Source organism: Malurus melanocephalus, unplaced genomic scaffold, assembly GCF_030028575.1.
Source record: "Malurus melanocephalus ecotype Western Australia unplaced genomic scaffold, MMel_1.1 scaffold_106, whole genome shotgun sequence".
NCBI lineage: Eukaryota > Metazoa > Chordata > Aves > Passeriformes > Maluridae > Malurus > Malurus melanocephalus.
The window spans coordinates 1,463,280-1,489,827 of NW_026623338.1; the positions used below are offsets into that span (position 1 = coordinate 1,463,280).

At 38.0% G+C, this 26,548-nt stretch overlaps 1 protein-coding gene across 2 annotated transcripts in view; it reads left to right on the plus strand.

Annotated features, from left to right (window-relative positions):
- Positions 1-11,368: 11,368 nt before the first annotated feature.
- Positions 11,369-26,548, plus strand: part of PIK3C2A (phosphatidylinositol-4-phosphate 3-kinase catalytic subunit type 2 alpha) — a 39,511-nt gene continuing 24,331 nt past the window's right edge. Inside the window, exons 1-7 of one of the 2 annotated variants that reach the window (XM_057369285.1) lie at positions 11,369-12,543; positions 18,207-18,313; positions 19,956-20,113; positions 23,015-23,135; positions 23,856-23,967; positions 24,505-24,584; positions 24,699-24,762. In XM_057369285.1, the coding sequence (XP_057225268.1) occupies positions 11,434-12,543; positions 18,207-18,313; positions 19,956-20,113; positions 23,015-23,135; positions 23,856-23,967; positions 24,505-24,584; positions 24,699-24,762 (1,752 nt within the window). In that variant the 5' untranslated portion in view covers positions 11,369-11,433. The remainder of the gene's footprint in view (positions 12,544-18,206; positions 18,314-19,955; positions 20,114-23,014; positions 23,136-23,855; positions 23,968-24,504; positions 24,585-24,698; positions 24,763-26,548) is intronic. The other variant, XM_057369286.1, reaches the window with a different exon arrangement.

Sequence of the window (26,548 nt, forward strand, 5' to 3'; positions counted from 1 at the left end):
GGAGCTCCGGGGGTCGCGGCGAGCCGGGGTCCCGCGCCCTCCCAGTCCCGCCCTGCCGGGAGCCCCTGGCTCCGCTCTCCGCCGCGCTCCGCTCCAGTCCCGCCCTGCCGGGGGCCGCTGGCTCCGCTCTCCGCCGAGCCCCGCTCCGCTTCGCCCCTCGCGGGGGTCTCCGCGACCCTCGGCCGCCGGGCGCTGCCCTCCGCCGGAGCGGCCCCGGGCCGGCCGGTGCTCCCGGGCGGCAGCTGCGAGCGGCGGGCCTGGGGCCGGGGCAGCGCTGCCCGCACGGCCCGTCCCGCTCCCGGTGCCTGTGCGGGCTCCCCGAGCCGGGCGGCTGCGGMGGCGCTGCCTGCGGGAAGTGCTTCCAGCCGGGAACTGCGTGTCTGGGGCGCCGAGCTGTCCGGAGCAGCTGCCCGCGCTCCGCAGGTGCCAGAGGTGCTTTTTGGACCCGGGGGTGAAGTCTCCGGGGTGGCAGGGAGCTGTCACTGGCACGGAGCGGGKAGCTCTGGAGGTGCCTAGCGTACRGGGTASCTTGGCTGTGGCTGCAGACAGCACCAGGTTTACATTTCCTTTCTGTTCATCCTCTTGTTGGCTTTGGAGTGGGGTCTGTCGCCCCGGGCTGGCGCGTTACTGTGGTTCCAGAGAAGCTGGATGTTTACAAAGCTGATCCCTAAACAGCTCTACTGTTTTCCTCCGGGAGCTTTGCCGGTATTTCTAGTGATACAGGGAAGTTTGTGGCTGCCTTGCTGTTCTTGACTCGATCTAGTTTATTTTTCTGTATCAACACAATAAAAAAGGTGTACCTGCACCTTTGTTAGCGCAAGTAACCTCCCACTTCAGCTATGCGGTTGTTGGGAAAAGGATGTGGTAGCAAGATGCACTCAAAGGAAAAGCTTTTGGAAAAAAAAGAGAGATTCTGCTGGTCTTTCGACTCATTGTATTACTTATTATAAGTCTGATACTAGAGCATAGTAGTTAGACTGATTCGGGATAGAGGAGAGATGCTCAGATTTTAACTAATAAYGTTGCATGTTAAATGCAGATCTCTTCGCAAAGGGAACTGAAAATTTAAGAAAAAATGTCTGATGTTTGTACAAGATGTTGTGCAATACTTGCTTTGAATATAAGCTGCGTTCAGGAGTAGTAGTTATGGATGATTTACGAAGAATCCAAAGGGGAAGCAGAAATGGGGCAGGGGAAATGAAATCAGCCAGACACAAGTATTTTTTTATTTGTCTTTGTTGGCTTTGGAGGCAGTTGTGTCCTTTATTCCCCCAGCACTGAGAGTGGGCCTGTAAAAAACTTTCTTTATGCATCTGTGGGGGGAAGAGAAGCTGCTTAAATTGGTCTCACTTAGCACGTTTGTGGGAGGGGGGAGAAAGGGATTATAATTCCCACCAAGTTCTGTTGGGTTTTTTTGGGGGTTGTGGTTTGTTTTCTTTTCCTWAAAGCAGGTTGAAGCAAAACTGGTAAGAATAAGAGAACAGAGAAAGAAAGTTGCATAGAAGATAAAGGTAGAGAGAGAAAACATAGGGAGAAGACACAAATAGTTGAAGTTAGGTGACGTTTTGGGGAGGGGACCATAAACCAGACGAGTAATGTTATTTAGAGTCCCATCTTCTTAAACGGTGTGCTGTATTTGAATGTTTTTTTACATTCCAATTTCTTTATGTTCTTTAACATCTCTTRAAGATGCTTGTTTACAAAAACACAAAGGAGATCTTAAGAAATAGTTAAAAATTTGATTGTTATAATAGAATAGAATTTGTCTTAATTGCAATCCAGTAGTAATCCTGATTTAGATACTTGAGGTTCCTCTTACCTTCAGGTTATTACTGTCATCACTGAGAACTCAAACATAAAGGTTCATCAGTGCATATAATCATTGTGTTTGATGATTTAGCTATTTTTATCTGATTTGAGTAGCTCTCTGTGTACTAATGAAGAAAATTAAGTGCCTGAAATCGAAAATGATGCGTTTCAAAATGCCAAGTAAAAAATACTCTCTGATTTTGTGTTCCTTCATTTCTTACTTCTCAAAGTAAATTGAAACTGATGATACTTCTTACTCGGTGCTGCTGTTGTATTTACTGTCTAGCTGGAGAAACTTGGATTAAAATGTTGTTTGAGAAATAAAAATGCTGAGGTGATGTTTTGGAKGGTTTTTTTTTGTTGTCTTAGGCTTTGATGTGGGACCAAACCCAGACAGTATGTGGTTATTTAGAAAAATGAATGCTAGATTTGAATTTTATTAGAACAGTATTGCATGTTGTTTGTCTTTTGAATAATCTTAGGGCTGCCTTATGAGAGCTTCAAAAATTGCAGTAAAGTAGCACTGGTGGGTAGGGCAGTGTARGTCTAACACTGACATGACTGAAAATCATAAAATATAGTATGTATTTTAAGGTCAGCCTTAAAGACATTCAAGTAATGATCTGTTTTTTTGTTTTAGGAGTACTGCCTTTTGGCAGTGTGTGTCTGCAGTCAGTACAGGAATTAGTTGGTGTTTATTTATTTTTAGGATAATACAACAAGCTTAAAAATGAGAGAGTATTACAAATGTAAGTTGTTTGTTTTATGGATGTGTAACTGTGTAAGTATCTTGTGCTATTTTAAGTTGAAGATGTGGATGTGTAATTACCAGAACCAGGGTTCAGCCTTTATCAACGGTGGTCAATAAAATCAGTCATCTAATACAGCATCATCCAGCCACTTAGTCGGTGAGGAGGTTGGTGTGATGTAAGTTTGTACAGAAGAATGATGAAGTTGTTTCCGTACTGGACAGGGAGGGGAAGGAGGACATGTTTCAAAGCATGCTAGCAATTATAAACCTCACTTAAGCTATAAAGATTTTAGAATGAAGTGCTTTCTTCAAAGTTCACATAAAAAATAATGAGGAATATTACTTCAGTCTGTAAATTCGTAGAAATACAGCCTGGAAGTATTTCCTTAGATTAAGCTTGTTCTAAGTGATGGCTACTTCAGAAGGAAGAAATGGAAGTAGAGGGTGAAGGTATGTCTGCATGTTTCATGTAACTTGTTATTTGAAGTTACAAACAAAACACCTCTTACAAAAACCCAGCCATAGCTTGCAGGGTGTAGTGTATGAGGACCTCGTGCTGTTTGTGCTGAGAATATCACAGGTTTGGATCTGGAGGTTGGTTAGTTCATTGTGACCCAGAGGAAATAATTTGGCTTGTAGGTTTCAGTCTTGTAGTTGATGTTTGTAGGGGACTGATCAAGAGCAGGTCATCAATAACTGATCTGATCTTCTGCTGAGATTGTATGTAGTCACAGCAGAAGAGCAGAGTATGGTGACAGTGSTGAGTTACAAGGTGAGTGCTGGAAATTCGCCTGAGTTCAGCATCCATCTGAACAAATTCCTGATGAAAAAGCCCATCAAGAGTCTTAATCTTAGAGAAGTTACCTCAGGATTCAGGAAGTACTTGAGTGGCAAATTAGYGAAGACTAGAAGGGTATTTTGAGGAAGTGTCATTATGTGTTTGTGTTTGTTTAGCTTTTTCCTATTTGCATTTCCAAAGCCACCTTTAGAGACCAGATAAGAATGAGATGAACCTTTGCTCTGAGTGTAACCACCTCATTCAGTTTTCTACCTGTGCATTGTTGGAAAAAACAAACCCAAACAAACCACATAATCATTGAATCGATACATGCAATAAGCRTTTAGTATTTTCTAGTGGATAAAGCACGAAGGTACACGTGAACGGTGCATTTGTTCTGTCAATTAATAATCAGCAATTCTGCTTGATCTCCTATGAATATGAGGTGTGTGACTAAGAAGCATCTGTTGGTTATAACTGAAACTGTGCAAGTTTCCTGCCTGAGGGGAAACTCAGCTGCTGAAGCAAGTGGTGGAAATAATTTGGCTACTGCAGCAGAATTGCATTAGGTTAACTGGTAGGGTGATACTAATACAGTGATACAGAGTTAAGTGTGGGCCAGAGCTGAGGTGTCAGTGTTTCCTGTCCATGCATGTTTTTGTTGGCGATTTGTTCAAGGTGTATATTGTGCACTGCTGCACAAGGATTAAGATAGGATCTCTGTGGAGGAGAGCTGTTTTCATCTCCTGTGTTAACAGCCACTGAATTTTGTATCATAACCCTCCTGCATTTTCAGTGTTTTGTGACGTTAGGAGGGTGTCTGCTGGGCTTACTTCAGACTTACTTTCCTCTTTCTCTGTTCTCCCCACTCTAGACACTTTCTATGGTTTTGATAAAATTGGATACATAGTTTAAAAYGTTGTCTATCTTTTGTTTACTACTACTGGGGTTGGGATTAATGGAAGTTCTAGTTTAGCTGCATGCTCCAGGTAATTTGTCATGTTCTACTGGGTCTGGCCCCAGGCTGCATGAATAACTAAGTTCTCTTCCAGTTTTAATTGTTCCATGAAAGTGATATTCCAGAATAGAATTACTTTGCAAATCAAGAATTACTRCACCAGTTATTCAGCCAGGGAATCAAAATATCTGGAGCAATGACCTTGCTTAAAGAATAGGAAAAAACCTTCCCTTAAGACAGCAGCTAATGTTGATTCTGTATGAAAGTTTGTGAGTGCTTTCAAGTAGCCTTTGAAAAGTGGGATTGGTGGAAAGATTGTGAACATCAGGGTGACATGGAGGAAAGCATAACTTCAGAGGTGTCTGTAAAGCAAGGGAACCAGTACCAAAGTTTTTAAAAGCAGACTTTTGGAACAGGAGGAGTGGTACCGAAAGCCTTATTCTGTAAGGAGAAACATTGCAACAGAACTAGAATTCCTAGCCATTGTCAAACAATGCGAGTAATAAGCTTGGCTGTAAGGCATGGAAAAAACTATCTTGGCCAAGTTCATCAGAATGAAACAGCCTGGGATGCCATCAGTTTCACTCTTGCTCTTTTCTGGTACCTGCATCCAGAAAATACTGGGCAGGAGCTGAATAGCAGGATGCTGTTAGAGAACTGAGAACAGAGTATGGAGAAATACAGAGATGCAAAAGTTGGTGCGTAGTTCTACAGCTGATGAAACTGATGCCAAGTTTCCTGTTGATTTGTGTCTTCTGCTGATTGGCTTTAAGGACTTCTTGCCGTGATTCAAGCATTTATGAAGATTATCCTGATCATAAATTCACAGCATCCAGTTATGTGAGCTCATGCTACAGTTTTCTGGTAGCTGTGATGCCCAGTGTTCTTGGCAGGGCCAGGATGCTTGTTTTAATGAAACTTAAATGGATCTCAATTATCTTTATGACTTCCATCTCTTAACAGACTTAAACAGAATGGTGGTTGCATTCAAAATTAGAGGGGAGGAATATAACAGCACAAATGTACTGAACAACCTTGCAAACCTGCCATACCAAATCTGCCTGTATCCACATCTACTGATGGAAGGGCTTGCTTTGAACTGATGGTACAAACCATTGCAGGGGAAGAGTGTGGCAATGGAAAACACACGATCTCTTAGGTATTTGTAGCTGCCCTCACTGAGATTTGGCTGGAACATCATGGCAGGTGCATCCAGGCTTTGTCTGTCTTGAAATATTGATCAAAAGCTGAAGATTCAAAGTTACAGCAGCTACAAAGTATGCCATACCTACTAATGATTCTCTGCACAGTGTCCTGGGTGAAAATTGATTTCAATAGTTCATAAATTTTTAGAAACACTGAAACAGCTGAGGTTGGATTTTTCAAGGGATTTGTTGCTGATGTTGAAAGACCCTAAAGGCTGAGACTTCCTGTTCTAGTGCTAGAAACATCCTATTCTTGCCTAGTCCTCGAGATCAAAGGTTTTGTGATGAAATTGTACTTTTTAGAGGTAAATGAAATTTCAAAATCAAAGTTAAGAGATGTGGTTCCTGCTTAGGTATTTACAATCTGAATTATTTGAGCAAAACAAATGAAATGAGTGTTGATTCAGGGTTCGTGACCAATTAAAACTTGCACCTGTATTTAAGCTAGTGAAATTGTCTTTGAAGATTCTGTAGGTGTAAGCTCAAACAAAATGGATTAAATCTTCTGGTTAACTGTATTAGTCTCATCTGTAAGGGAGCACTTGCTAACTTTTTCTCAATTAATGGATTAAACAAGCTGCTAAGTTTTTAGTGGAAAGATTAAACTATGTAGCTTTAACACTGACCTTTCAGAACTGTTTGYTATTGAGAAGCTTCCAGTTTAAACCTAACAATAATTTAGAAAAACAACAACTGCCTTACTTCAAGAGGTCATGTCATGAGCATGTGTTCAGTTTTTTCTCAGTTTGTAGCAATCTGAATGCATCTGGCAGAGAGGGCTTCTGAACATCAAAGTTGTTGTGACTTTTTGCTTTCTTTTTTTTTGCTAAGGAGTTTTCCTGCTGTGGCAAATGTCTGGGCTATGARTTCCTTTGCAGATGATTAGTATTTTCCACGGTATATTATTGCTGTCATATTTTGCTAAGTTTTCCCTTCTTTCCCATAAAACTGCTACTGTCTCTGGTATGCAGGCAAGATTTTTTAATTCGTAAGTTAGCTATGATTCAATGTTAGGCAGATGCCTCAAATATTTTTATTTTTGTTTCTATTTAATGGCAAAGTAACCTCAAAGTTACTTTGAAAATTGCACTTGTTTTGAGGAAGCAATGGCTACTGTATGCCAAGGCCTTACTTTATAAGGAATGCAGGAAATAGCCTGACTTGTTATCATTGCTTCTGTATTTAGTGCTTGGACTCCAGGGAATTCATGTGCACTGATTTCTGATGGCTCTAAAGTACTTCTTGAGAAGAAATTACCAAATAATATGTTCTGTGCTTGCATAGCAGTAAAACAGACTATAAATAGGCTATTACAAGCCTTGGGTGTTTTTGAAAAGAAAGCTGTGCGACTCATCTGAAGTAGAGAAGAATGTTAACATGTGCATGAGCAGATGGTGAGATTACCTCTGCTTAAGGTAAAACGATTTCTGTCTGATGAAGTCATCCCTTGCTCATTAGGATAGGAAACTCGTTTAGGTTTTGGGAGTCTTTGTCCTGGTAGAGGTGTAATATCCTGTAGTTGGTTCCCTGAAGCTTCTTACAGAAAACTCTTCATTCCTGATTGGAAAGAAAATGCTTCTTGGTTCCMTTTTATGTATTTGCTAGACTAGCGCATGTGCATTTTTTTTTTTAATGTAAACCTCCATAGGTGAAAATCTGGTTTAAAATTTATTTGGATTCCATGTAGAAGCTTTGATCTGAAGGAGATAGTGAGGCAATTTCTTGGTTTTTGATGATTAATAAGTTTTGTTTCTCCTTTTTTTTTTTTTCTTTTTTTTTATTAATAAGTTTTGTTTCTCCTTTTTTTTTTATTTAAAAGAGTATTTTACTCTTCTGAAGTAATGAATGATGTGCAATACTCAAATAAAATTATATGACAGTACACAGATACTTGAGTGATCAAATTAACTTTAAACTCGAAACAAATTTATTAAAAATTGCTGCCCAGGAAGTGTTGCTGTTACAGAAACTCTGCTAGACCTGAGCCAAAGAGGTCTGCAGACTCCAGTCTGATCATAACTGGTTGAGAAAAGAAATATTGCTTCAAGTTAATGAAGTCTGACTGCAAGAGAGAGCTTACCCTTGGTCAGGGCTGTAGAAAAATTATGTGGTCAAGGTTTTAGACCTGCTTGTAAAGGAAGCAGGTGAGGTATTGCAAGGGCATTGGAAATGTGGTAACTTCACCCAAAGTATGAAAGTGTCCATTTAATTTCAAATTTAGGGGGCAAATAAGTAGTGTAAGAGATGGTTTTGTCACTTCTGAGTTTCTGTTATAATCTCTTCAATTGCTTCTGGCTTTCCTTTAAAAATAAATGAAATGTTTGTCACGTTCTTTGAGTGCTTGGCAACACGAGTGCTCTTGAAGGTGAGCAGATTGACAGCTGAAAACTGATTATTACTGTTACTTAAAATAGTGTGCAGCAGTTCAGATGAGAACAGTTCTAGCTCTGTAAGGATCACTTCTGGGTCTTCAATGACCTCCGGTTGCTGCAAACTTCTGGTGAGTTCCTTTGGCTTGGTCAGTAATGTTTCAGGATTCCGGGATCTGAAGTGAAACATATTTTTCTGAGTGCTTGAGGAGTTCCCTGCTGATAGATGATCCTAATGGAATTTGCCCTTCTCTTTGTAAATGTTGAAGAAGTTTAAATTCTTCTCAGTCTCTCTCTTTGAACTTAGATGGCTGCAAAGTGAGAGGTTCAAAGTGAAGCTAAACTTATGTGGAAAAGTTAACTACTGATGCTGCGTGCTTAGCATTTAAAAGGAGGTTTATCAGAATTTTATTCGTGCTTATGCCTAGGAACTTTTCTTCTGATGTGTTAYGTGAATTTACTGCTTAGAACTGGAATGCAGGATAAAGTTTTGCAATTTTGTCAGACTTCTAATCAGTTTTTTTTTAACTTCAAACTTTGAAAAACCTGCAGTCTGCTTATGAAATCGGACAGAAATTTATACACCGATTTTATAGTTTTCCAAAGGACAGGATTTAAATACAGCAATCACATTAAATATGCATATGCTGATGAGGCTGTCTTGCAAAAAATAAGGCTAAAATTCAATTTTTCAGACAACCACTAATAATAATCTTCTGTCTTGAATGCTAGAAATCACTGGATTTGTCAGTGCAAGTTGCTGTCATGCACTGACAGAAATACAGCACTGTAATGTGAAATTGTAAAATAAACAAGCAGTTACTGAGTGACTGGGATGGTCTAGATATTATGGATGAAGGTGCTGTGGTAGCTGTGCACCATGTTTCTGAGAGCTAAGGAATGTGTGTTTATCTGCAGTTGTGACTTTGTGGAACGGTGACTCCTTGTGAACAGGAGACTGCTTGGTGATGTGGAGATCAAGGCCATCCATTTCAGCAGAAAAATAAGGCTTTTTTTTTCTTAAAGAGCTGGCTGTTGTAATATGCAATTACTTTAAAGACCTATAATTTATTTTTCATCTCTTTAAGAAAAAAATCACTTGCTGCTGTAATTATCAAGCAGCACCTGAATGCATTGATAATCTTGAACTTGTAGCCCAAGCAGTTCTGAATAGCAGTTTGGAAAGTATGATTCTATTTTTATTTTTTTGAATAARGTTCAGAAAAAAGCCCTGCTGCTCTTTCGAATCCTTAGGCAACAGCAAGACTGACAACTGCAAACTGCACTTACAAGGCTGCTGCTTGTCGGAAAAGCCAAGGAGGAATCCTTGAGAGGACTTTGGAAGGGTGTTCTTGCATCTAAAAATCTGACATAGCAGTTTAAACCAGCTGTAAGTTAATGAAGAGATTAAAGCCAGCTTAGCTTTCTAGACAGTCTGAGAAGGTGGTATCAAGTRTATTAGACTTCTCATTAGGATATTATCTGTGCCTARCAGGCTTGGACCATCTACAAAATACTCAGTACATCTTGAGGAGAGGTTTTAGTGTGACTGTCCTGCTAGCAGGAGCATAGTAAATAATTGAAAGCCACAGCTGTGCTGTTAATGGAACCAGAGAYCTGCATTGTCTATAAAGTAGCCCAGCAGAATAGTTTGGGTGTTTTATAATGAATCCCTGATTGGGCTTTATGTTGAGCCCTGGAGGTAGGCAGCAGACAGGGCAAGACTCCTTCCTAATGACAATATTTATGGCTTTAATGGGTGTCACTCTGCAGCTCCATAACTGTACAGTAAAGGGTCTGGTGTCTGTTTTTTCAGTAGACTTTGCACTGAATATTTATATAATTATCCTGTGGAATGGATTCATACCTGTAACCCTCAAAGCTCCTTCTTAAGACTTTATGCCCCAGGGCTTGAGTTGTGTGGTTTTAAGGGTTTTATAATTCTGTTAGTCTGTCACTTTCACATTCTTTCTGAGTCTATTTTGTTTAAATCTTGTCTTGGTAATGGTAAYGTAATTTCTGGTTTAATCTTGCTTTGTGAAGGGTTTCACTTGAATTTGTCTTCAGAGTGAAGCTGAAATGTATAGAACCTGTTATAAAAATGTCTGTCCTTCACACTRTAAGCCATTGAAATGAAGTAGATAAAACAAAAGCTTGGCCAGACTTAAAGAATTTAAAGAATTTGTTATAAATCTGTTAAGAATCTTGCTGTCTGTGTGGGGAGTCCAGAGAAATACACTCACTTTGTTTGAAGCATATCTCTCTGCTTTGATTCAAGGAGGGAAAAAAAGGGAAAAAAGACCCCCAGTCTAAAATCTACACTCTTCTAATGGGTGTGAATTGAAAGGGAACTTAAASAATTTTGAGTTATTTGCATTATTTGCTTCAGAGAAGTCTTAATTTCTAGATTGTTGCATGAGTTAGAATGAGTTGCATCTACAAGGCTCATCTAGTTCAGTGCAACTCTGTTTTAATGAGGATTGCTGATTATGTAACTCTCCTAGCAGAAACTCATTATTCCTGATTTTTATCTTGCTGCTTGATGTGCATACTGGCTGTTGCTGGAAGACATCTTGTCTCCTGGGCTTCTCTCTGACCCAGCTGTGTGTAAAAGCTGGAGAATTAAGTAGAAGCAATAWTGTAAAATAACACCATTCTTGTGGTAATCTCTTGCAAGATTATTTTAATAAACAGTCTGCATAGATATTGTGGTGAGTATGGGAAGTTGTGTCATAGTCCTAAACACAAGACTGGAATTGAAGTAATGTAAAGTATCATTTGCTTGGTGGTGGCCTTAAGCAGAAGTGACCTTTTGGAGTTTCTTCCCTTACCTAGTAGTGAATGACACTTCCCTTCAAGGGCTATTAAAGAGATTACTCAATGAGCAGCTGTACTTAAATAGCTTCTTTTGCTTGTCCAAGAAGTATCATTTCATAAGCATTATTTTTCTTGTTAAGAGGGCAAAGTACAATATTTTCCAAAGGAAGAGAGGTCCTTCAGTGTCATTATGACCATTATAACCAGGGTACAGCAGTTTGAAAGGTCTGGTTTAGTAATCTCTTGAAGTAAGGTGGAAGTCCTTTTGATAATGTGCTTTATCATTGCTGTATTTGTGTAGTCTTCAGAATGACTTCTACTCCCAAGATTGCGCCTGTGTGATTGCTCAAATCTGAAAACCACTACACACCTGAAGGTGGCTTTTGTGGGTCTTGGGTTTAGTGGTGCAAAAAGAAACCATGTGCTTACTAGTACCAGTGAGTAGACCATGAAAAATAAATGGTCTTGCATGATACAAAGACTATGAAGTTATTTGTGTGGCTTCTTTTTAAGTTTGATACTCCCTCCCCCCAAAAAAGAAAAAAAAATTGGCCTCTTTAAAATTGTACATCCTGGGTTTCTGAAGGACACATGCAACTTTGTCAGCTGGTGATGAGTGACATAGTAGTTGTCCACATATGATTTGTTTCACGTGTTTCTAATCTTTCATTTCCTTTTCAGGTCTGCTAAATCCATTCTGAAGCCAAGGGCAGTCGACCAYTCCAAGGGAAGTGTTGCTGCTTTACATGGACATCTGCTCTTGCGGCATGGCCCAGATATCCAGCAGCAATGGATTCAAACAGCGCTCGTCACCTTCTCTGGCAGCCCCAAGGTCAAAAGACGTGGACAAAGAGGAGGCATTGCAGATGGAAGCTGAGGCATTAGCCAAGATGCAGAAAGAAAGAGGTGTAGCTGGTAATAAACAAACCTTTAATTCTTTGAGCAGCCCCAGACAAAAAGCACAGACTCATAACAAACAGGACCATGATCTCATGGTGTTTCCAGAGTCTGATGCCAAGAGCATGGAAGATAAACTAAGTACCATTGACATAGAGAAGCTTACTCATGCTGAACTGGAGAAACTGCTGCTGGATGACAATTTTGAATCTAGTAAAGCACCTACATTACCAGCAAGTCCCATTTTGAGCCCACCAGTGTCTTCTCAATTTTATCTTGGTCCCGTGGGTCACAGGAGGCAGTGGACACCTGGGATACCAGCACCTGTGTCATGCACTTTGCCTCCTATTTACACCTCAGCTTCTTACACAAAACAGACTGGTAYATTTCASAATGGATTCCATCCAAGCATGTCATCCTATCCTTCTAGAGAGCCTATTTATCTTGGTCTTCCAAGACAGTCACAATACATTTCATACCCACTGGCAGCTACCACACCTTTCCATCCACACGGAGGCCTACCTTTMTACCCTCCAGTACTCACACCAGAAATGGCAAAAGTATTTGACAAAATTGCAAGCACTTCGGAATTCCTGAGAAACGGGAGGTCGAGCACGGACTTAGAAATGACTTCTATAAAGTCTGCAGTCTCCARCCTTCCGGCCTCGGAAAGCTGCGGGGATGTCAGTAAATTCGACTGGTTGGATTTGGATCCTCTGAGTAAACCAAAAGTGGACACTGTGGAGACTTTAAACAAGGCAGAGGCAGATGGAGAGAGGGCTTCAAGTATGACCGCTGAAGATCCGTGGGACGCTGTACTGTTGGAAGAAAAGCTGTTACTAACTTGTCATCTGGAAAGAAAAGTTAATGGGAAATCTTCTGGAGCAACAGTCACAAGGAGTCAGTCCTTAAACATGAGAACTACTCAGCTTGCAAAGTTACAGGGCCAAACATCACAGGTATGTAAATCGGTATTTTTAAACTGCAGTATAACAGTAAAGATTAATCACAGTATTTAAAGACACTTTGAGATCTGTTATTTATTTTATGTGTATCACTTGGCTTGAGCATGTCCAGATAATGTGATGTTACAGCATATATATTAGTACTGTTCAGAAAATTGAACATTACTAYTAAATTATCTCCCAAAATACCTCTGCCCTTGTGTAATCCTTCCACATTTACTGAGGAAATTACTGTTTTTCAACACGCTCCAATAAGAAAGAGGAATAATAATCAGCACAGTTAAATATCTAAATCATATTGAAAAATATTTCCATTTTATGAGCAATTCACATGATCCTGTGAAATAAAAATATGGTGAGCTAAGCGCTGAAAGTTTTATCTTGCTTTTTGTAAGACCACTATAATTCTGTTTTGTAAGTAGAAAGTTTTCCTTCTGTGTAAGAATGCTGGACTTTTGGTTATACTGTCCTGAGTGGTGGGATGGCTGTTGGGTCAGAAATGCTGTACTTCTGTTCTAGAAGAAGGGAAAACATCTTTGTGTGATGTTACTTTTGTCAGGCAGGGCAAAGAGGTTCCTGAGAGATTCCCTCTGTAGGATCARGATCACTTTAATGAAACATTCAAGACAAAACTCTCAACAGGGGCTTTACTTGTGAGACTCATATCTTTGGACGTGGAGAACATGCAGTTTGTGTCAAAACCAAATTGTCCAGCAGTTTGGTTAATTTTGGTTGATTATGGTTAATTATGTTCCATGAAGGCATCCTACCTGTTTCTAAGTCCAATAAGAGACTGTAGCTTATTTAACTTTACCTGTGTTAATGCTTTCTATGGTAATTCCACCATTAAAAAAAAAAAAAAAAGACGTTTTAAATTATTTGTCAGCTCACTAGAAAGTGGATATTAATATTTCTGGGTTTTGAGGGGTTTTTTTTGGTAGAGTGGAAGAGAAGTGGAGGTGTTTTCAGTGGAAAAGCCAGTACCTTGGCAAGTGTGATAATGGAAAAAAAAAAGAAAGATATTTGTAGAAGCTGGTTAAAAAATGGGAAGTAAATGATTTGTTTGCTTTGGAGACTTTGGTGTACAGCTGTTTTACATCTTAGATATTGTCTTTCTAGGTGTTTTTAATAGCCTAGGGACATGCCRTAAGAAACTAACTGCTATCACTCAAGGTTATTTTCCAAATAACTCCTTAATTCTTACCTTTCCACTTCCGAACTGGAGGAGGTTTTTTCTCAGAATTAGGAATATTTACTAGACTGTGGCCTAAAAGGCTGTCTGAATTTCCATTGAAGTAAAATTTTTGGCCCCTCATTTGAAGGATTTCCTGTTTTTTCTGGGTTAGGTGTCAGTATGTTGGCAAAAGTTCAATAGAAGGCCAGTGGAGGAGTAAAAACCACCCTGAAATCCAAAAAATCCATTTGTCTCTGTTTTTGTGCCATGTGTGTTGATCTTGGATCTGACTTAATTTTATTTTTTTTCCCCACCTGCTGTCGAGCTGTGATACATTAGTTCTGTTATTTCATAGTATTTGGAGATGCATGTAAATTTGGGCTCAACAGCAGTTTCCTTCTCAGTTTGCTGTGACATCTGGTGTTGTGTTTGTCAGTTTTTCAGTGGTGCTTGGTTAGCTCTAATGTAACTCCTGACTAATGGTTAGGCTACATTGGATCAGTGCTTCTTAGGTGATGTCTGTAGGAMGTAGTATTTGATTGTTGCTGAATGAAATCTGGCTTTATAAATTCCAGGTTTGTTTCAAGAATGTAGGATTTAAATGGTCTTTCCTATTCATAAGGTCCGGTCTCCTGCTATTTACATGTCATGTATTGACTGATTCATAAAAAAAAGTTCGGCTCTGCCTTCACATGTGATCTTTTCTTCCTGCCACTTTTGATTTAAAGGCTGTTCCAGCTCCTTTGTGTCCTCATCTGTCATCTGATTTTCAGCAGAACACATTTGTAATTAGCTCTTAGCAAATGTTCTTCTTTCAGGATGGAACAGCAGCTACTTATGATAAAAGAATCATTTTGATATTTGCCTCAATATGTTGTAAGAGGCAGTAACTTTCTGTCAGCTTTTGCTGCAAGTTTGGTGTGAGATATTCTCTTTCCTTTTAAATTTTTTAGAAGATGACTTAGGAGAATTTGAGTTYTCTGTGTGAGAGCATAGTATACCATGTGCCTTTTACATCAACATGAATAAAACCTCATTACAGGCAGGGGCATCCTGCTTGGTACCCTTTGTTATATTCGCTTTTTTTTTGTGATGACATCACAACATCAATCCTGTCATCAATTAATAGACCTGATTTTCTTAAGTCACCATCTTTTTCAAACGAGTTCTTAGTTTATAGCTTTATTTTTAAAGCATAGTTTATGTACTAGTTTATACTCGCTTCTGCAGTGAGTGCCCAATTGAAGGCTTGAGATTTGATTTCCACTTGTGCTCCTCCAATCTGTGGTTGACTTGTTTTGGCATCACACTCTGGTTCTAGTCTGTATTATGAAGGTAACTAATGACACAAGACTATATATTTGCAGGGTTGTTTCTACTGAGTTATTAAAGAAGAAAATAAATAGATTTAAATGTGAGTCTCTCAATTGGATATGCTTGCAACATAACCTGGGTATTTGATCTTTGCCTTTGATCCTGTGCTTGTACTTTATTTTCTAGTTCAAATAATTTTCTACTTGGTGTAATAGGAAGYTGAGTTATGTAGCCTTCATTTTTGGCAGTTCTCTTGCATTTTACCCAATTTACCCCAGGTTTGTATGCTCTTCTAAGTATATTCTTAGGTCTTGCATCTTGGTAAGTTTCGATCATTTCCCTCAACCCTTCCTGAAAAACTCAGCCTTGCTCCCCCTTTAAACAAAAATATTAGTATTTTGATTCAATCAAAAATATATTTTGATTCTATCAAAACTTATGACTGTTTAATCCCTGAGTCAATAGATTGCTTTGTTTTGATGAAGTATCTGTTTGTATCTAGATACTGGCTATTTGGTATCATATATATTGCCATATTTTTATCTCATGTATTTTTGTCATACTTGAAGTAGCTATACATTTACTATTCCTCTTCARATACTTCAGTGTTTGTCACTCATTTCTGAAAGCAGAGGCAAAAATTATGATTTTGTCCTGTTTTGTGTGTTGTATTCTCTTGCTTTCCACTGAGCTGCTGAGTCTTGTGACTTTGTGTACTCATGGAATTTTATTTAACTTTTGTTAATTTATTGGGGTTTGGGTTTATTTGTCATTGTTCAGAATAATGGTATTTACAGGCCACTTCTATTTTTGCAGCGTGTGTTGACATCAGCTATTTATCTCATTTGGCCTGAAGTCCTTTCTTTCAAGTTATTTCCTGTTTGATTGATAGCTTTTGCACCTCTTWGATTGGCCCATTTGGAAGTTAACGAAATTTAAATTCTACTTGTTGATCAAAACCCATCTGAGTCTGGTGGATTTTGAATACAATTCTTAGTTTTTCAAAGCTTGTTGTCCTTGAATTCRTTTTTCCCAAAGTGATCAAAAATTAATATTGAAGTTCAACTAAAAAAAAGGAGGTGTTTGTTCTTCATTTTCCACCAGGAGGTCTTTTCCATCATTACATATTTGTAATAACATAAGGTTTCTCTCCTTAGCCAAATRTGACCCTGAGATCAACCATGGATAACCAAATCCATTTTTTTCCTTTGCTCATTAGATTAGAATTTATGTTTTACCCTTGCTAAGCTTGCATGTATTGACATGCCTTGTAGTTCCCTAACCTTTGAATTTAAAGTAGAAAAAACTGAAAWTTTTGCTGTAAATAGTTCAAAAGTGTGACTTAGTGGCATAAAGTGGTGATGTTCCATCACTGGTGTGACTTTAAGTAGGCCCCATGTTTAGTGTTTTATCCTATGGTTGCATAGTGCTTTATGTACTTACTTGTAGTATTCTTTAAAGAATTTCTAAATAGAGTTTAACATTGGTAGAGGCARCTTCTTGATTTGCAGTGACTGAATTTTGTGTTGAGTGCCAAYGAGCAGCTGGTTAACCTTTATCAGAGGTGTTTGCCTTTCCCTGGGTATGTTCCCTTTCTGTTTCCTTGTGATTTTTGGTATTGTTGATGTGCAGTTGCGTAGAGATTGTGTTTACTTGATACAGCTGCACAGGTTAGTTAGCAGRTCTTCTAAGGCTGTCCAGAAGTGTTTTTATGTGATAGAACTTGTCTGAGATGTTACAATAGGAGAACCTTTTTAAATGGAAGGTATTATGCATGCTCCTGCAGCTCATTGCATTTTGTGGCTTTACAGCATCCTGCTCTAATTGTCTCCTGTGGTATGGCTAATCCCCACTTACACAGAATTTGTCCTTTTGGCTGATCAGTGTTCATGCAACCAGTATTTTYGCTGAAATAATTAGGTTTAAATGCAATTCAAGTGGCAATTAYAGGTTGTATCTCTTCCAAGTTTATGCTGTACTGCTGAAACAAGTTAATTTGAAGGGAAAAAAGTGCTGAAATAAAAAGACCTGACAGTATGTGGTTCCCTAAGATACGACCCCTTTTCTGAGAGTTTAATTTAACTATATTGTCTGATATGCTCTAATGACATTAGCTGACTACTTTGTCTAATAATAAATAACCCACATAATAGTTAAGTAGTTAATCACTACTTCCATTATGAATAAATTCTGATGRTTTTCAGAGAAAATGTAGTGCAGTGTGCTTTGTTCCTGGACTTGTGGTTGGATTAAAGGTTTCAGTAAGCATTGTAAAAACTTTGTATGAAAAATGTAACTCTTCATGTAACTTAGTGCAGGGAGTATCTGGAGGAGCTTCACGAGTCCTTCAGGCTAGTGGTGGCTGTTAAACTATGGACAACTGACTTCCACTGGTTATTCCAATTTTTTCTCTGCTTTTTGCTCACCCCAGCATCTGTATGGATGTACTGCGGATTGGATCAGAAAACAGATAGGGATTTAAAACTTGCTGCAGTTCTGTGTTCSTCATTTTTGTTTTGTTGCTTTTTAAGTTTATTAGATTTTGCTGTTTGAAACTGCAGCTTTCCTTTTTTAGCAGCTGTTTTGTTTTTTTTTTATTGGATACTTTAAAGATTGTAGTTTACAGTCTTGGGAGGTGGTGGGAGCATTTGGCATAAGGGATTAAAACTGCAGTAAATTGATTCCATGAGATTAGTTCTAAGTTCCGTGTTCTGAATGTCACTTCCTTCCAGTGTACAACTTGTATTTTCCTGCTTTGTAGGAAGAGATAACCATGGGCACCAGTGATCTGTAGTGGTTCTTTCTGAAGCTGCATTGAAGTTTAAATTGCACAACTGGAGGAAAAATACATTTTTCTTTGCTCTCTGGTTCATCTGAATGTAGCCAAATCCTAATGCAACAGGTCACTGCTGAGGGCTCAGGAACTGCTTGCAACTTAATCCTAACTGATAATGATGCTGGCAAATRAATGACCTGTCAAGGAGTCACTGCTGCAGTGAATTGTTATTTTCCAAGTTAGTAGTGATATAAGTTAGTAGTTTTCTGCATATATAAAGTTGACATAAAACTAATAGTAAACCTCAGAGTGATGAAAATCTGTCACCTCCATGTGACTTTGCTGGCTTTAGGAATATGTTTGCATCTATTTAAATACTGTATTATCTTTGAGTTGCAGAAAGACAATGGGACCACTGGCACACTGACAGAAAATGTGCTTCTCCAAGCAATTGAAGGGCAGAATCAAGARCTGTCAGCTTTTTCTGAAGCAGTTACGAAGTAAGAAATGTCTGAATATGAATTAACTTTCGCAGGAGAAAAAAAATGCTAAATGATTCATTTTCAGTTAGCTTGACAGGAACAGTCCTACATTTTTTTTTGCTTGAAGAGGCAGATTTCAGTATATATCCTTTTTCCTTATCCCAGTTTTTCCTGGTTTTATACTGTTTTTGGTTTTTTTTTTTCTTTCAAGAATGCAACTGACTCGTTAAGATGTTCAGTACTAAGATGATTGTATTACCTTATCTCCTCTTTATTATTTTGTGACTTTCACAAGTATTGTTTTTATAATAGCTTTTTTCCCTCAAACTGTTTTTCTGTATCATCTTTTGTTGTTTAATACAATTTCTTTTGAAAGAATTTAAAGTTTTTTAAGCTGATGCACCTCACAAAAACTTGTCACTCAATGGCTTTCCAACCCTTACATGCTTTCATTTTTGTTGCTTCTACAACTGGAATTCTGTAACATGAAACCTTTAAACTTGTCCCTTCCTTGATCAGATAGGRAAGTTCCTTAAGGGTCATGTGTTTTTCTTTCTTACTGCCACAATTTAATGTAAGGTTATTTTTTTTGTTTTCTTCTTAGAGAAGACAAACTACTCTTGTCTTTTTTCCTTTTTTTCCTTTCAACATCAAAATCCAAGAAATAATGGAGGAAATAGAGATCTTTGAATCTCAAGGATGTCATCTGTTGTTTTTTTTAAAGCAGGAATTTTTATTAAATGAGAAACTCCACAAAAACAATGAAAATTCAAAAACAAATGTGTGAAACTTACTGATGAACAACATTAAGACAAAACTGACATAGAATAGGCTTCTTGCAACACTTTCTGGTTAAATCTAATTGTTACCMTTTCTTTCAAGACCCAATTTTTAAATACTGATGGACTTTAGACAACTCTTCCTAGAGGTTTTGGGGAATTTTCCATGCTTGTTATGAGAATGGAATCAAGAGGATGAAATAAATGATCCTTTTAGAGGAGTTCTGTTCTTAATTGCCTATAACATTATTTAATGTTTGCAGAACTCTAAGGTTAAGTTATTTTATCCATGTTAAGTAGCAGAAAATAAAAAGCAGTTTTCCAAGTACAGTCTATTCACTACTAGGTAAATGATTTATACTAAATAAAACCTTTTCTCTTAATTAATACCACTACCTCAACTTCCATAGCTTGGAATAGCTACCTTCTGTATGGTATCTAAGTTCAGCTTAGACCTCTAAAAATTGAAACATGTGGAGAATTTTTATGCCTTTTATACAAAAATAAATAATTATTTTTTTTTAAAAAAACCTTATTTTTTTATAAAATGCTGTTGATTACCTTTTAAAAAACTACTTTAGGGCTTAGCTTCTGCAGAAGTTGGTTATGTCCTGTAAGTATTGACCTATTAAATATTTTGAGCTATGTGGAAAACCTGCCTAATTATATGCTAGGATTTTTGTCCTAACTACTACTCGTGTAATTATTGTGGGCAATGTTCTCTTGAGAGCAGAAAAACTAAATGGTGTTTTGCACATGCAATTTAGGTAGAGAGCCAAAGGTAGTCTTTACTGTCCTGACTTGTGGTTGTTACSATGTTACTTTGCTTTAGTCTTAGAACTTCTCCATTGCAATGTTTCATCAACCTTCTCTACTTTCAGATTGAGGACCAAGTTTCCTTATACTGATCAGCAAACAAACCCAGGCTTTGTGCTGAGTCCAATCATGCTGCAAAGAAATATAAATGGGGAGAGTGCCAGTATCAAGGTTTCAATAGACATCGAAGAGTTCCAGCAGCCAGTAACTTTTACATGCGATGGTATGTTCCTGCTTCTTGAATTGGAGTTTGCTTGTTAAAGATTTTACATGCAGCTTAGGCCAATGGCTTTCAGTTTTTGTAATCCCTGGACTCAGGTGCATGGATTGTTTGTGGGAAATGTGGAAAAGCTAACTGAGGAAAAACCTAGTTCTGGGTCAGTGCCTCCATCAGAAAATGTTTAGAATTTGACAAAGTGAAATGTTGACTGCAAGAAAGGAAAGTCCAACAAACCAGAAGCACTGTTCTTTCTATAGCWGGATAGAATAAAACAGTTGTTCAAGACTTTTTAGTTATTGAGGGGACAGTGACACCAGGAGTGATTTTTAATATTTAATTTAATTTTTTATTTCAAGACTCTAATGATTTTAAAATTAATTTTTGTAGGCTGTCTAAAAGTTCTAACAAACTGCTACTGGCAAACAGGACTGAGCATGTAAACTGTCTATTACTTGCCTACAACAGATGCTTATGGACACAAACACTAAAATAATACTGTTGGATGTGCCACAACTGGCTGTCCCAGTTTTGTGGGTAACCAGGAATATTGGTTTGGGATGGACCTTTAAGGTTTGTCTTGTTCTGCATAAATTCTTATTTTCTGTGCAGACTTGACTGCACAGTGGTTGTATTTGTAGCTGCATGCTGTCAACTTCTGACAGTTCTGGGTGATAAAATAACTGATAATAAACTTTTAGCCTCTCTTCTTCTGTAGTTTCTTGTCAGTTGTGAGGGTTATCATTTGGATCTTGACTTTTAACAGTGTAGATCTGGTTGTTCTCAAAAGACAGAGTGTCATTCTATTACTCACCTAAACTTGCTGCTCTGTTGGAAACACGAGCTCTCAGTGCATTTGTGTTTTCCTTCTGTATTAATTTGCTSGACCTTACATTTATTCTGTGGTGACTTAATCGTTTGTTAAGATGTGACGTAGATTGTAAGTATAGCCTCGGAAGGGTTTCTGCTCTTAATCCTTTAAGATTACACTTTTCTAATATTACAAACTTAATCCTTATACAAAAGGCTTAGGGTAATTAAAATGCTAGGGCTTCATCCCTTTATTTCTAGTATTTTTGTGAGTAGCTTGGTTTTGCATTCTACCCCCACGTATCTTCTTTGCACCTTCTACTGTCTTCCTTTTTTCTGATGCTGAAGCTAAACACAGTTAAACTACTTGTCTTCCATAGCTGGTGAAAGATGGGTATGTGACTAGTAATGGGGGTATTTAAAGTTGTTCTCTACCTTTAATTCCTTCTCTTCTTGGTCAAATCATTGCATACCTCAGCATTCTGGTGCTGGAGCAGCTTTAATTCAGTATGGCTTTCAGTCTTGCTCAGGAGGAACTGCAGCCTTTCAGTGCTCTGACAACTCAGTTTGTAGAAAGGACCCAGGAGGGAAATGGATGAACTTTAGAGCTTATTTGGATCCATTTTGCATTCATTGATTAGACTTTGCATGGAAGTACAAGTCTGTCTGAACAGTTGTGTGTCAGCAAGAAATTAATGCCTTTGAATAAGATGTAGGGCAGGGAAAAGGTGGTGACATCTTTGCAGTCTTCACTGGGCTTTACAGGGCTGGCAGACCTTTGGAATGCAGCCTGTGACTACAGCGCAGAAGCTGTCACTGCATGAGCTATCTCTGCATCTTCTTTCTTTATCAGCTGCCATATCTATTCTCTGCTGAAGRTAGTACAGCAATTCACCCAACAATAAATTTAACAATCTTAATGAGTTCAAATATTTCTGAATTCATACTTCCYGTTGTTCCTTGTTCTTGAATTTCACACAGTCCTTCTTCATATGTGCTCAGATRCTTCTCTGTTTGTAATAACTAATCGTTTGTAAATGAGATGAAGCACATGTGTTGTCTTGTGAAAAACACTGTTATGGCATTACCTCTCTGTAGCTACCATAGTACTAATATTTCTTCCTGAAAAAAAAAAACCAGTTCAAGAAAGTTAGGAAGGTCTCTGGAGGGCTAAGAAAACACTGTGAAGGTATTGATGAAAAATAAAATAGCTTTTATACCGTGGATTTTCTACAGAATTGTGAGGCACTTTTTGATATTGTTTGCAAATGATTTAAAGGAGATTATCAGAAACTAGGTAGRGAGGACTAGAGAGCATTTTGTATTTAAATAGTTGTGTTATTCAGACTCATCTGTATTTTTAGTCAGTGACAGCTGGTGGCTGCTGGGGAGTGGATTTTGGGTTTGACTGGGATTACTTTTTTGCTCTGTAGTTGCTGGATGGAAGAGACACTGTTTTCCAAAAAGCATTTGGAGCCTGATAGAAAAGCACTGGTAGCAAAGAGTTGTGTTTTGCAAAGGCTTGGTGAGGCTTACTGAGATCTGCTCTGTACWAAGTGGAAACTTTCCTAGACAAGTGGAAAGGAAAAAAGGGAAAAGGATTTTCAATAGGAGTTGCCTTAGCTGCAGCTGATACTCAGTTCCTCAAAAGCGGAACGAAAAGAGGAGCGCTGTCTCCAACTCTTCAGATAGTATTTTTAAACTGTAAGTGCCTCTGGGATCATTTACCTATTTTTAAGTCCTTGATTTAAAAAAAAAAAAAAAAAAAAAGGCAGAAGGCTTTTGAGCCTTCTCAAGGCTATACTCAGTCCTGCGACTGTGTTTGTACATCTGGTCAAGTGACTACACTGTCTCCTAACTTTGAAAGGTTTTTTTTGTTTTTTCTAATCGTAGGCAAGTTTTATGAGATATACCTTTCTTTGTGAGAAAAAAGTGAAGATCCCAAACTATAAAATTCAGGTGATAATAGAACCTTAAAAAAATCTTCTCTACAAGTATAAAAATCAATTTCAATAACTGCAAGTTGTGAGTGAACAATAGTTAATATCACTCGCTAGAGATTTATATTTAACTTGTAGATGTAATTTCTTTGAACAGTGAGTTCCCCTGTTGAGCTTATAATAATGCAGGCACTTTGCTGGGTGCATGATGACTTGAATGAAGTGGACATTGGCAGCTATATCCTGAAAGTCTGTGGCCAAGAAGAAGTTTTACAGAAGTAAGCAAATTCTTTTTCATTAATACTTAATTTCATGCTTTTTCATGACACAGTTACTGGAAAGTATATCTCTAGCGATTAAATGTGTGAAAGAAGCCTTTAAAATGTAAGGGATTCACTCTTTGCACAAGGATCAGTAGTGTTTTGAGTTGCTCTGGGATACAGCAGAGTAGGTTCTCATCAACTTCCTAAGAATCTGTTCTGTTGTGTTGAACACAAACAAGGCTTTTTTCATATGCAAGTTTCTAGAGTATTTCTGTAGATAGATATTGTAGTTTTTGACCACTCTTCAAATCCAAGAAACCAAGGAAAATAAAAAAGAGAGGAAAAAAAAAGAAAAAAAATCCACTACTGTTTTCTAACAAACTGGGAGGGTTGTGGTTTGCGGGGTTTTGTTTGTTTCTTGGTGTGGTATGAGTCTGTTTTTGTTTGTTTGTTGGAATTCTTTTTCAAAACAAATGGTGTACAAAGCTTCATTAGTTTTCTGGGTTAGAGTATTTGGTTTCAGTGTTAACCACTGTAGTTCAGAGCTTTAGCATGAATATAGGCATCTGCAATCTGTATAAAAACCTGTGCAGAAATAAAAATCAGATCAAGAATGGCATGGAGGTTTATTCAACATTTCCTTACTTTGAGGCAGCAGATTGCCTTGAATATTCTATGTGAGATTTTGGAAAAGCCCTGCATATCTTTGTTGTGACTCTTGCTTTTGTTTCACAGCAAGCACTGCATAGGAAGTCATGAGTATATCCAGAACTGTCGGAAGTGGGACACAGACATCAAACTGCAGCTCCTGACCCACAGTGGGATATGCAGTGATCTGGCACGAACAGTGAGTACCTTCTGGTCTGCAAGAGAGTGCTGCATCCTTTTTGTGTTAGTGACAAATTAGCACGTCTGCCTGGTGTTGGAAAGGGTATCCTCTTATCCTAAGAGGAAGTGAAATGCATAACTGGATTTTCACAAATTCAAATAAAGTAAATATGGATAATGCTTCTTACTGGAACCAAGTATTATACCTGGAAGAAGTATGCAAGCATTTGGACTAAACTTGAGGCTTTAAAGAGAAGCAAAAAATTACAGAATTAAATAAAAGTTGAACACAGTTTTTGAGTTCAATTAAATATGTATCAGAACATCAAAGAGGAAGGGAGGATATTTTGTATCTGCATAGTTATGCACTTGATGGCTGTTTCTTCCCTCTGTCCCCATGTGTGCACATTTCACAGCCTATTACACAGTTACTTCTTTTTCCTTTTCAAATTCCTTTCCCCTTCAACTCCTCAGGTATTAGTAATTAATCTTCTAAAACAGTATGCATATTATAGGAAGGTGAGAACTGGACTTAGTACCTAATATTTTATTGCAGGAAGATGATGACAGGACACCCATCCATCTGACCAAACACCTCCACAAAGTAGAAAAGCCTTTCAGAGAACCTATCATAAGGTAAAGTTTCATGGTTATTTTAGCAATCARGTGCTGATCACTGCTGAATTCCTGACCAAGGCTGTGTTCTGTTCTCTTCTTGWGCTCGTGTTCAGTAACTGTTATTACTTGCAGGTCTTCCATTGAAGAGCTTCTTGAGGTGTACCATAAGCAAGTTAACATAGCTCTTAAGAATGAGGTAAGGTCATTGAAGATTATTGCTGAACCAAAAATAGCATGACAAAGTTCACTGATGAGGTAGCTGGGAAAAAGACTTGCAGGTTTTCTCAGGGTAACTGAGATATGAACAACCTGTCAAATGGGCAATTATAGTCATGGGTATTTAGATTTCTGTTCTTCTTTTCTTCCTGTCTTTTTCTGCAAACCAGTTATTAGCTAATCATCACAATTAGAAATGTATCTTCCAATGTATCTTTCAAATTCTGGGATGTAAAATAACCTTCCAGCATGCTAGAAGAGATTAATTTAGGAGAATAGGGAAGARGTATGAATCCTGACTATGGCYATCTTTGACAGCTGTGAATGATGCATTTACTAAAAGATAAAAATCTACATAATAGTGAGCAGGAATAGTTGTGTACAGTGGCAGTTAGAACTGAAACATGTTTGGAACATACAAATAAGTTCTGCACAATTAATTTTAAATACCCTGTCAAAAAAATTGTCKCTTTCAGTGTATGACAGCTGAAAGCAGCTTCCATGTTGAGTAGTTTGGAGTGATTTCCCATATGTAAAGGCTTATGAATATAACCTGCTTTCTCATTTCTCAAAGGAGAAGCTGCTTTTAACTCCTGATAGTAATGGAACTTCGAGTCTTAAATGCTTAAACTGTGTTCCTTAACCRGTTTCTGTAAGAACAGTCTTGAAGTGACTTACTTAATTGCAATACTTTGCATTTCCACTATGTTTGTTTGCCTCTCCAGGAATGCAGGTCTGAACAAGCTGCTGTCTGCTATTTCCATACTCCCTTAATATTATTTATTTGCCTTGATGGTGATTCACCATATTCTTAAGGGTAGTTTTGAACACARTCTTTTTGTAGAAGAGAGAGCTGTTACTGTTCCCTGGCATGGGTGATGGTTTTGTTGCTTTGCTCTTGCAGCTGTTTCAGCTTCTTTGTTTAACTGCAATTTCASAGGCTGAGATGAGGAATGCAAAACATCTCAATTCAGATTTATGTTCTACTCTTTGTAGTCTTTTTGAGGTTGGGTGATCTAGTTTGKAGGTAGTGATTATTAGGTCTGAATAGCAGCAGTTCTGCATTTGAAATTTTTTACTTCCTGAAGTGAATTCTGTACATATTCAGTAGCTGAAGCTTGCTAATTCAAGTGAAGAAGGGTATCTGTAAATAATTTGTGTGTATTCTTTGATTTCACATTGTTGAACACTTTGAAAGTTATCAATTGTCTTTTTATTGAGATTCGAGAGCCTGTGAGGAAAATAGCAGTGGAAATTTGGCTTTCCATGTCACAGAGCAGCTGTTACCTTCAGACTRTTAGCTTTGGAAGTATGGCTTAAATATTTACAGTGTCTTTTGACTTGTGTGGTTATTTTCTTACCAGAACAGTTAATCGTTGCCAGGTAGCTCTCAATTTGAAAACTTTCTGATTCAAATGGCTTCTTTGTTTCCAGTAGGAAGGCCATGAGATTWTGTACGGGAGAGTGGTGGTTGGGAATCAAGTTGCAGCTTACTGAGTGAATATTGCAATAATTATTCCTCTTATTTAGTTGTAAGTCCTCATAAGTTATTGTGAAAGAAACCCATACATTAAGCCTTTAAAAAGTAAACCACTATTTTGAAACAAATACTGCAATTTTCGACATGCTGTTTTTTTAAAATTAGGTGAAGACTTTCTTTACGTTAAAAAGCAAACCCCCAGAAACCTAGGATAATTCAGATTTAACTCAAACTCTTCCAAGAGTAGAAGAAATATAATATTAGGAACACCTTAATTTTGTCTGAA